The 12063-nt window shown below is 39.7% G+C and overlaps 1 protein-coding gene and 1 long non-coding RNA gene across 2 annotated transcripts in view; one reads left to right on the plus strand and one right to left on the minus strand.

Annotated features, from left to right (window-relative positions):
* LOC120572264 (solute carrier family 12 member 3-like) overlaps positions 1-10243 on the plus strand; it is a 34347-nt gene extending 24104 nt beyond the window's left edge. The window contains exons 25-28 of the mRNA XM_039821501.1: positions 6785-6871; positions 7702-7813; positions 7997-8064; positions 8736-10243. Coding sequence (XP_039677435.1) covers positions 6785-6871; positions 7702-7813; positions 7997-8064; positions 8736-8874 — 406 coding nt within the window. The 3' untranslated portion in view covers positions 8875-10243. The remainder of the gene's footprint in view (positions 1-6784; positions 6872-7701; positions 7814-7996; positions 8065-8735) is intronic.
* On the minus strand, positions 480-4941 carry LOC120572271. Its single transcript, XR_005641412.1, has 2 exons — positions 4896-4941; positions 480-813 (listed from the first exon to the last, which is right to left on the minus strand). It is a non-coding gene; the product is annotated as an uncharacterized LOC120572271 (long non-coding RNA).
* Positions 10244-12063: the final 1820 nt, after the last annotated feature.

Below are 12063 nucleotides of genomic sequence, written 5' to 3' on the forward strand. Positions count from 1 at the left end.
GGCAGAATCATGGGCCCCACGTGGGATTGTCAGATCACACCCATATGGGATTGTCCGCGGGTTCCATGTTGGCCCCAAGCCAATTGCCCATGTGGGTTTAAGGCAGGATTACACCAGGTTTTGGATGGGCCCCAGCTGGGCAAAACAGACAAGACCCATCTTGGTCCCAGCTTTAAGTCCTACGTGGGGCCTACATGGGGACAGTATGGGCTGAAATATGGGTTGCAAGTGGGATTGTCCGCGGGTTCCATGTTGGCCCCGAGCCAATTGCCCATGTGGGTTTAAGGCAGGATTACACCAGGTTTTAGGTAGGCCCCAGCTGGGCAAGATATGCTTTAAAAACAATTCTAATTGAGTACTGAGTACAGTTTGAATAAACATCCAACCTAGAGCTGCAACAGTTAATCAAAGAAATAAATTATTAATCACCAACCAGTTTGAGTCAGGCTCTCTCTAATTTAAAAAATGGCCACATTCTCTGATTTCAACTTTTTATTTACGAATATTTTTCTGATAACAGACAAAATGATCAACAGATTCATTGGTAATGAAAATAATTGTTCCAGAAAAACAATGTAACAGTGTGTCAACGTTTTGTCTGTAACTGAAAATATTTTAACAGTTTAACTGTACTTGTACCTGAATACAAATTTTCTGCACTCACTCATATTCCACCACTGCTCAGTACTTTTTAATTTGGCACTGGCTGTCTGGATGCCCTTCGTCCTCCTCTGTCTCTTGCCCCAATGAGCCATTTCGACAGTGCCCTCTCTGCCTCCTGCTGGTTCACCAACGAATTCTTCTTAAGAGCCTCTGTAAAAAAGAATTGGTTGACAGTATGAGCTAGCATTAAAAACATATTCTCTTTAAACACCATTTACAATTAAACAAGGGCCAACTTCAGGGCCATATTGGCAAAAGTATAAAGGATATGATGGATCATCGTTATGGATTTTAGAACAAGAAAATATTTATGAAGTACTTGAACTTAATACATTTTATTACTCCCTCATAATCATAATTAATACGGTTGGGCATCGAGAATTTCAAATCTGATCATGGGTTCCAAATTTAACATGCGCAAGTTTAGGTTTCCGTAGCAGCCAGGCGCTTGTTGTGTTGCAGCCATGGAGCACAGTAAGCAGTGCTCTAGCGTGGCTTTATTTTGCATTGAAAAAGCCCCGTCAAACTGCAACCCACCATTGAATCTAAATAAATCTTTCCTCTTATTTGTGAAATAAACATGTGACCCGTTTCAACTCCACCCCTCAAAGAATCAGAATCAAGAATCGATAAGAACCGGAATCGAAAGGAAGAATTGGAATCAGAATCGTTAAAATCCAAACGATGCCCAACCCTACTAATTAATATATAATAGCTTTGTGAGGTGTGTACACGTTATCATAAAATAAAATGATGCACATTTTTTCACATTAAAATGCCAAAATGCACTAAAAGCAATAACTGATGAACGAGGCTTCAATGGTACAATGCAGGCTTCAGATTTGAAATGCAAATAGAACCAGCATTATTTGGGTAAAAAAAGTTGTTATTTATATGTTGATTTAAGCTTATTTAGTATTAAAAAAATTAGATGAGCAGTTTTCAAAATCGTGCAGTCCAGGACAAAGAGATTCCTTGCATTTTTCCTCTAATTTACTTTAATTTGAAAATGCCAAGGTGCTCAATACCTTACTGGTGCGTAGTCAAAAAAAAAAAGATACACAGATACAGGGATTAAAGCAAGAAAAAATAATTTCACAGAAAAAAAATGTCAGGCCATATCACACTTTATTTCTGCCGTAAAGGTTGCTTCCCATAGGTTTTCATGGGCTGCTCAGCCCAACAGCTCTTCTGTTCTCTAACACAGCATTCAAGTTGTAAGAAGGCTTTAACCTACACAGTCTAAATACTTGAGACAAAGAGCATTTTTAAAGGAAAAAAGAGTGATTTTGAACAGCTTTTCTATTGTCAGTTTGCTTTTATGTAAAGTTTTCAATCTATTAAGCTTAAGACTTATAAAAAATAAACCATCTACTAACTGCTGAGAGGGAATCTAACATTATGATATAGTCTATCCAATGTCTATCCAACTTAAAAAAATAACATTTCTATTCTGCCCCTCAGCAGGTAGCATTTGTGCTTTGTCCTCCGGTTGATTCAGTAGCACACAATAGACTGTGCAGGTTAGGCTACAGGTTAAATTTAAGTTTACTTAAACTTACTTTACTTAACGACAATTATGAGATACTTGTACTTTACTTGAGTATTCCTATGTGATGCTACTTTATTTTTCCACTCCACTAAATCTCAGACGGAAATATTGTACTTTCTACTCCACTACATTTATTTGACAGCTTTAGTTACTTTTCAGATGAAGATTTGACATAAAAGAATATATTTTAATATTCTATTCTTTTGTTTAAATTCTCTGCTCTTTCCTTTTCTTTTTTAAGATTTTCTATGCACTTGAAATGTGCGTTATAAATAGTGTATTATTATTTAAAAAAAAACATTTGATACAATGGTATGATGCAGTAGTTAATAACTTACCCAAAGTATATATAAAGGGCCCAACACTAATGAAGAACATTCAAATCTCTCATGTTTGTTAGTGACACAAGCAAAAAATAAAATATACTTTAATAATATAACACTGCTGCACAATGAGTACTTTTACTTTTGTTACTTTATGTACATTTTGCTGCTATACTAATGTATTTTTACTCTTGTAACATTTTGAATTCAGGACGTTTACTTAATTGAGTATTTTCAGACAGCAGTATTTTTCTGCTTTTACTTAAGAACATGGTTCAAAATTAGCACCATCTACTAGCCAAATGCTGGTAAAATATGTAAGTGGCTGGTAGATTTGCTTCACTCATATGTCGAAAAAACAATGGTAATCTATTGAGTGGCTCGTCAAATTTGAACATTCATTCGCCATTTGGCTGGTGGGAGAAAAAGTAAATTTTGAACCCTGCTTAAGTAGCCTAAAAAGGATCTGAGAAACTGTTACTTTCACCACTCTGTGACCGAAATCACTGCAGTGTGGTCAACGGTCATCTCGGGGTTTAGTAGGAATGCATCCATAGATCTCTTTTTGTGTCACGTTTCTTGTGAGACTCACATGTACTGTGTCGCAACTCACATCACATCGTATTCCTGCACTTTTCTGAAAACAGGCCGGTGGGCGTAGCAAAAGTGGAGACAGGTTCACCTCATAGACAGTATATATAAGAATAGACCAACAGAACCCGTTGCTCTGGACGGAGACCAGCGAAGGATATTAGAAGCACTTTTCCGGTGAGCGCTGAGCGTTACTGAGCAGCCTCCAACTGAGAGAGACAAAGTAAATGTGATGTGAGCAACCTGTCTGAAAGTTGGAAGTCTTATGCAGGCATGAAAACGGGTGAGGGGTGAAAAAGGTGAGAAGGATATTACCCCTCTAGGGGGTTCCGGGGGCATGCTCCCCCGGAAGAAAATATTAAATATTCCATATTTTAAAGCATCAATCTGATGCATTTTGAGATGCATTTTTTGCCAACCAACAGTGTAATATTTCAATATGCACTCATTTAAGTTAATTTGACTGGCAAAACAATAATAAAAGTCATAATGTTTAAAGACTAAAACGTTTTGGATACATTTTTACTTCTTCCAACCATATGTTAAATTAAGAGTCAATGTAGATTTACATATTACAATAATATCATAATCCTACAATGAATCATTGTGAAAACTAAACTTTACTACTTTGGCCAGATAATCATCAAAAGAGTGAATTAGTACATTCAAGATTTTGTCCATGTTGATATATAGCTGCTTTATTTACATTTATTAAAAACGTGGCATTGTTTATCTTTTCATATAGCTAGAAGTCTAAACTCTGGGACAAGGCCGTTATGTTTAAATACCTGCCATGCTGATTCCAAACAGACAGCTTTGTCAAGGCAGTTTGGGCTTCAGATAGCTTTTACAAATCATGTTCCGCTATGAACGTGCACACACGTATTGTTTGTATCACGGTTGGTCAGTAAAGGTGCAGTCGCAGTCTTAAAGGTAGCGGTCGTTGCCGGTAACATACTCATATGACAGAGTGCACGGACCGAAGCTTTGTGACTAGCATCTAATGACTAGCAAGCACCGTCTTACCGCTGCTGCCGTCCAAATCATGCGCTGCAGAAGCACCCGGCTCCCTCAGTTTGAGACACCAAGTGCTAAACAGCTTCCCGTCTACATCCTTTTCCTCTTGTCCTCTATTCATGCCCAGCGCCATTTGTTTTAACTCCTTTCTCAACTAAAGCTGCCTCTATCTACCTCTATGGTATCTACATGCTCCAAGTATGATAAAATTGGCCTCCATTTATTTTAGCCGCGTTAACATTTCGGCAAAGACCCGCCCTACTTTGCATCTGATTGGCTAGAACTCGTTTCATTGGTTGGTGGAAGTTCGATGATTGGTTAAATACATAGACAGTATGGTTAAATCCAGCGCATCAAAACAAATCCCATGTGGAATTTTTAATTTATTTATTTTTCTCAAATAGTCATACGCCAGAAATCGGGCACCAGGCCCGAGTACTTATACACCCCCCCCCCCCCCCACCACTTAAACATTTCTCATCAAATCTACACGATTCATGTAGGTCACCTATTTTGGTTTCAAAACGGCAAATTTCGCCGAAAGGGGAGTGATTTTCATGTCTGCATTTTACAGTTCGCACACATCTATTTTTAGTCTCAAATACATGTGAAACACCTGCACAACAAAAGCGCACATTGTAATTTTTTTCCTCTCATTTTCGGGGTGACAGAGTACTTTAATCCCTGCAAATGGAATGCTCTTTAACAAATGATTTTCATTAGTTGAAGAACTTCTCCAATTTACTTACCATACACAACGTTGAAAAGACACAAGTCCTTAAACTTCTTTTTCCCGTGATATAGCCTGTAGATTTTAATCAGGGTTTATACCCTGTTTTATTCTGAACTGAGAATGCTTCACATGTCCATGTATCATCATTTCTGTATTTACGTTAATTATGATTATAAATGATAGTCCACCAATGTTTAACTGGGATTTTGATGTTTTTAAGATGCAAACAATAAATGCAACAGAGTTCAGCAGAAAAAAAAAAACACATAAAAAAAACACAGCATTAGAAAGCTGTCTAACCTTTGGCCAGTACTGCTTGAACACCCTTTATGCTCTAAAAAAAAGAGGAAAATGTTTCCCCAATATGTACATGCATCAAATTTGGTTTGTCAAATCTTGGGGCCAAGTGTGTACCCAATATTTGGGGTCCGAACTGCAGCCCTTTAAATGTTTACAAAATGTGTGCAAATTTGGGGTGAGCATACAGTAACTGTAGAAAATACAAAAAATAAAATTACTAAAGCAACATGGGTCCCAAAAATTATTACCAAGGTCCACCCCAATGCCGACTTTGCCCAATTAGGTCCCTTGTGGGGCCCATAGAGTAGGCCCACATAGGCTTACCATGTGGGGCACATGTTACTGGAACAACATGGGCCCCAAATATTATTACCAAGTTCCACCCCATGCCGATTTTGCCCAATTAGGTCCCTTGTGGGGCCCATATAGTAGACCCACATGGGCTTCCCATGTGGGGCACATAGAACCCACATGGGGTCCACATTACTTGCCTACTTCCAGCCACTGCCCACTTAGCCCAATCTTATCCCTTACAGGGCCCACATGGTCAATCCACATGGGCTTCCCATGTGGGCCCATGTTGAAGGAACCATATGGGGCCTAAGAAAGGATACCCAGTTCCACCCCATGCCCACCCTGCCCACTTATATCCCCTATAGGGCCCCTAGAGTTGGCCCACATGGGCTTACCATGTGGGGCCCATGTTACTGGAACAACATGGGCCCCAAATAGTATTACTAAGTTCCACCCCATGCCGATTTTGCCCAATTAGGTCCCTTGTGGGGCCCATATAGTAGACCCACATGGGCTTCCCATGTGGGGCACATGTTACAGAACCCACATGGGGTCCACATAACTTGCCTACTTCCAGCCACTGCCCACTTAGCCCAATCTTATCCCTTACAGGGCCCACATGGTCAGCCCACATGGGCTTCCCATGTGGGCCCATGTTGAAGGAACCATATGGGGCCCAAGAAATGATACCCAGTTCCACCCCATGCCCACCCTGCCCACTTATATCCCCTATGGGGCCCTTAGAGTTGGCCCACATGGGCTTTCCATGTGGGGCTCATGTTAGGTAACCCATATGGGGCCCACACAACTCGCCTACTTCCATCCCATGCCCACTCTGTCCACTTATATCCCCTATGGGGCCCTTAGAGTTGGCCCACATGGGCTTTCCATGTGGGGCTCATGTTAGGTAACCCACATGGGGCCCACATAAATTGCCTACTTCCATCCCATGCCCACTTTGCCCGCTCATATCCCATACGGGGCCCAGACAATTTGCCCAGTTCAAGCCCATGCCCACTTGGTACCCATGCAGCCCCTTTGTAACCCATATGGGGCCCACATGTACATGTTGGCTGGGAAGTAATTAGTGAGCACAAGATAGCTTCCCATCCTCGTGCACACCATGAACACTAAAATAAAAAAGGTCTTGATCTGAATTCATATAATTGTATCTTTTTTTAAGCCACATAGTTTTATAAAAAAAAAAAATATTTAGACTAATTTGATTAAGATTGTATAAAATGCATTATGGTAATGCATTATGGTCTGAAGAAACTGATGTGCTGAGACTTTGACTGGTGTTTCTTTTAGGATGCTTGCTCTTCTGAAACGGTTTCGTTTGGATTTTAATGAGGTTACAGTCATGACGGACAGCGAGAAGCGTCCACAGGCCAAGAAGTATGTATGGGAAACCTCTGCACAACACACACTAAAATTGGAACAGTTGTACTGAAACAGGAAGGGATCAGTCTAATTCAGTCTAATTTAAGTATAGCTTTATTTTGAACAAACAAACTTTTTTACTCTTGCGCCCTGAGTTGTACTTTCCAGGGTTGACATCCCCTTGGATATTTCCATACACAAACACATATGATCACGTAAAGATGTTTGTTCAAAGACAAATAAACCACAATGTGCTTTTAATGCACTTTTAATCGTTTTACTCTGTGGTATTAAAAAGAAACGCCCCTGGAAATTTCACTGAAACTTGTCCATCATAAATGACCGATAGACACTTAGTTTTGTAAAAATGTTAAAGCTATAGTGCATAGTTTGTTGCCCCCATGAGGAATTTCCAAGTAATGACAACAACACTATTGGCACATTCACGTGACGAAAGCCTTCGGTGATTGTGCCACCCCCACCCCTTCTTCACACAGTTGCTAGTAGTTTATCCCGTGGAATCAAGGAGGACACGGAGGATTTTAAAAAACATGATGGATTATCTAGTAATTGTTATGTCCTCTTTGTCTCCAAAGCTGAATGCTACTGTCCCTTCTCGAGCTGTTGCGCGCGAATGTCGCCGGATTGCAGAGAGAGTTTTGTGAAGCTGAATTAGCTTGGTATCAACTCATTTGGCAATGGCTTGAATGTAATTGACGTTCATTAACATAAAATAGTTGCACACTATAACATTATGAACCTTCAAAGACCAAGACTCTGTTTTTCTCTGTCCTCCCTCACAAACTGACTTCTGTCCTTTTTTTCTTCTTCTTGCTGCTTTTAAGCCTTGATAGGTTTGTGGATAGTCTCGCCCCCTTCAGGCTATATGATGAACAGTATGAAGGTGTCGCCTCATCGAAAATATCAGACAAAGAGTTTGAGGCCTTCAGACTTAAGGTGTGTGTGTGTGTGTGTGTGTGTGTGTGTGTGTGTGTGTGTGTGTGTGTGTGTGTGTGTGTGTGTGTGTGTGTGTGTGTGTGAGCGCGCTCCAACATAAGCAACAACATGCTGTCCATGTTAATGTCATTCACTGTCAACAAACTCAGTCAGATGTCTGAAATTAATTTCCCTCCTTCCCAGTCTGAGACCAAAGTGAGGCTGAATGAAATCATCCGGAGGAATTCAATATACGCTGCTCTCATAGTTGTGTGAGTACTCATTTTACATTATCACTTCAGGTTAATGAAAATAGGCTGTTTTCCACAAAAAAGGAGACGCATACTGTATATAAGGACATTTGAAGTCTTAATGTATAGCATTTGTTACTAAAATGTAAGTTCTCCCATGAAGACAGTTTATATACTCACAACTGTCTTTTACAGTATTGTCATTCATTAGACTGTTTTTAACCAGCATGCAATGGGTGCCCCCAGGAGGAGTTATAGAGGTTGAAAAGGATGTTAATAAACAATGATGTGCTATTAACCCTACATTATAGTGAGTTATAAACCATTTAGTAAATGTTTATATAGTCTGTATAAATGCCGAAGCATTACAATTTCTCTTGATTGGAACTATACTATATTATAATATAATAATGATTGTTTAACTTCTTTCGATATTTTCAACCACAACCATAATTTTTTGTTTAATTGAGCCAGTGTCTGAATACAGCATGTTCTCTTCTAGTTTAGTCTTAGGCTTTGTAATATAGATATTTGCCATACTGTAGGTGAAACATGCATACAGGCCTTTCTATCAGCTTTAGGAGATGAAAATAGTACATCGTCTGATATTTTCCCCATAAGTCAAGTTGGAGCAGTCTCTGTTCTTGTCGTGCAGTTTTGGTATGCTCATATAAATATTATGCTTTATCCAGGAGCCTTCCTGTGCCACACAGTGATTGCACTAGTGCTCTGTACATGGCCTGGCTGGATACTCTGACCTGTGGCCTCCACTGCCCTGTGGTGCTGATACGAGGAAACCAGGAGGATGTGCTTACTTTCTACTGCCAGTGAATGAAAAAATTCGACACTAAATTAAGCCACACTAACCTAAAGTCAGGGGGGGAAATGAAAATATCCATGCAATGGTGCCAAGGGTTAAAAGAACTATTATATTTGAACATAAAGAACATTTATGGAATTTACAGAGTAAGAGCTCTTAGAGGCTGTGATGGAGGATAACACCATGTTGTTACTTGCATCACTGTCATCAAGATCATATTCAGGGTGATGTGGATTCCAACATCATCTTAGTCAGGCGCCCCTCTGACGCTAACTCCGACGAAGCCATAACCGCTCCTGACTCTTTGTTTATAACAAACTGATTAATTCCGACACCTTTAGCTTTTTAGATACAATCAAATTGATGGGTATAAAAAGGCATGCCATCATCATGCCTAATGACGCCCAATGGCTGAAAAAGACTTGCTGGTAAATGAGGAAAAGTGGCTCATAAGCCGGTTCCAACTTCCTCGAGCTGTCCTGTTGAATCTCTGTGCTGTTTGGGGCCCAGCGTTACAGAGAGGAGCACTCTGAGAAACCATGGCATTCCAGTCCCACTTCAAGGGGGCTAGGCTCCGGTGGTCCCTTTCTCGCCCGTGGCCAAAACACTTTCTCTATGTAGCGCTTTTTTGCATCAACTTTAATACTGGACCATTTATTTTTAATTTCGGCCACGGTCCGACCTTCCAAAGGCTGTGGCATTAACTGCATCTGTAACATGTTGCCACTCTACAGCCTTTTTGGCATTAGTAATGCCCACATTGTGCCCTCCAAACATATTAACCTCTTTTCCACCTCCCCAAAAAGAACTACAACTTCACATTGAGTGAAATTCCTTTGTCTTGATTGTTTGATTCATTTACTCACTTTGTTTGCAGTGGTGTGATGTTGACATTATGTAGGAATCTGGGTTAATTGAAAGGCATTCTGGGAAATGTAGGAATCACAACCTAAGGGGGAAACATATGAAATTACTAACAGACTTTCTAACAGCAGATTTTAAATTCAGGGAAGATTACTGAGGATGTGATCCTGTAACAGGTTTTTATGTCTGCAGATTCTGATTCAGCTGAATGATCACTATTTTGTGTGTTTCTCTTAAAGTGTGGATCCTCTTTTCATCTTTTGAGGTTATATTTAGTTTACTGTATAATTCAAAATTTGTAGTTTTCACCTGTATTTAAGGCAGGAAAAGGAATAAATGCAGCGATCTACAGTATAGAGGTTTGATTTTACTTTCCTGTATTCAATATGGAACATTTTATTCCTTTTTATTAAGTTTTGGTTTGTGCTGAGGCGGCTCAGTTTTTTTACCCAGCTTGCAGAGTGTCACAGACTTGTACTTCACAATTTTTGAGTTGTAACCATTTTGTCACAACAGTGTTTTACTTTACTTACTTAATGAACAATAAAAAAAGATAAAAAATGAAAAGATTGTCCTGGGATATATTAACTTTTAATTACATATTACAATTGGAGAAATAGAAGTGTGTGTACACTTAAGGCTACCTAAAAACACTTTCCTCTGTGGTGGACTGCTAATACAAAATTTTTATTTTAATATTTATTATCATATTAATAAGTGATATTAATAATGGATGTTATGTGTTTATGTCACCAAATTACTGCTAAATAAACAATACAATCCATCAACATATCAAATCTGGTGAAACAACATCACGCCTCAAAGCTATGATGTTGGAACCATACCAACCAACCATAATACCAATAAGAACTTCTTTTTCCTAAATCTATAGTCTATTTAGCTTTCTTTGGTCTCTGGATCTGCAATGTGAACGCTCTAGCTCCGTCTTCTCAGACTCCTCCTGGCTGGGCGTGCCTGCAGAGTAATCTGAGCCAATAGCTCCTGTACTCTCGTCCTGTGCACTTGGCTGTCTCTCTGTCGTACCTCTACGTTTTAATCTTTCTGCTTCATACATCTGCATCTTTCCTAGGTCTTCTCTTGTCTAGTCTGTCTGGCACTTCCTGGTTTCCCCTATGACAGTTGCTTGCTCTTCTACCTGATTTAGCTTGTAAAGCAGCCTCCAAAATCGGCAATCTACACTCAGCAACACACCTAGCAAACAGTTCAGTAATTTCTTTCAGCTCATTAGATACCCAATTGCAAACTTTCTCACTCATAGCCACTCCTAACTTCATACATATTTGCATATTTACAGCTGTTTCTGCCAGCTGTTGTCAGCTCTTTTTAAATGACATTAGAAAACACAAGATGTGACCGGAAAAAAAATATTTCCATCCATCTTTTCTACCAATAATTCGTGCTGCCATTTGCAGAGAGGAAAATGTTTTGAAATGTGATTTGGTGTTAAGGACACTGCAAGCTTGTGTCTGTGTCCCTGTTTGCTTGCTGCTAGGAGATTTGTCTTTTTGTTCTTCATTTTTAATTCCTGTCAATTTATGCTACGGCTTCAATTTTAGCCTCTGTTGTGGATTGATGGTTACCCACTTTACAACATAGGCTCACATTCCCAAAGGGCACAACCGCTTTTGTAGAGTCTTGACTTATATAAAAATGGCACTTTAAAACGTCTTCTTTAAAGATATAATCTCACTACCAGCTCTTTGTGCCGAGCTCAAACCTTAGTTGGCCCAGATAAACAATCAGCTCTCTCTCAGCTGTCTTTTCAAATCACAACTGACCGTACAAACAAGGACATCAAAAGTCATGTCACTTTTAACCATTACAAGGTAAGGCTCTGCTGCTCTTTTTCTCTCTTTTTGTTATTAATTTAGGTCTAAATCTGCTGAACATTTTCAGCAGGAGATCAGACCTTTCTCGGGCCTTAAGCCCTATTCGCACGGGATAAGTATTACCTGGTGACCTCCAGTCATTTGTAATAATTGCGGAGGTTATCTGTGATCTTAATCCCGTGCGAATCGGTCATGTCTGTAATTTGTAAAGTAATAATTCCCCCGCAAATGACCTACCATATTTCGCCGAAAACAGAGGTCCTGTGATAATATTAGTCCCGTGCGAATTGGCATCTCTGCTTTGTCCAGGATTTGGCGGGGCTTTTTTGTTTTTTCAAGGTACTTATTTCCTTCTTTTGGGCCTTTTTATCCATCTTTCGCGAAGAATGGAGGGTGCGTTGGAGTGTTTTGACAGTGTTTTGGGTGATGGGTCATGTCGCTATACATCATATACAATTTGCAGAAAGAGAAAGATGAAAACCACCA

The sequence above is a fragment of the Perca fluviatilis genome, chromosome 14 (assembly GCF_010015445.1).
Source record: "Perca fluviatilis chromosome 14, GENO_Pfluv_1.0, whole genome shotgun sequence".
Taxonomy (NCBI): domain Eukaryota; kingdom Metazoa; phylum Chordata; class Actinopteri; order Perciformes; family Percidae; genus Perca; species Perca fluviatilis.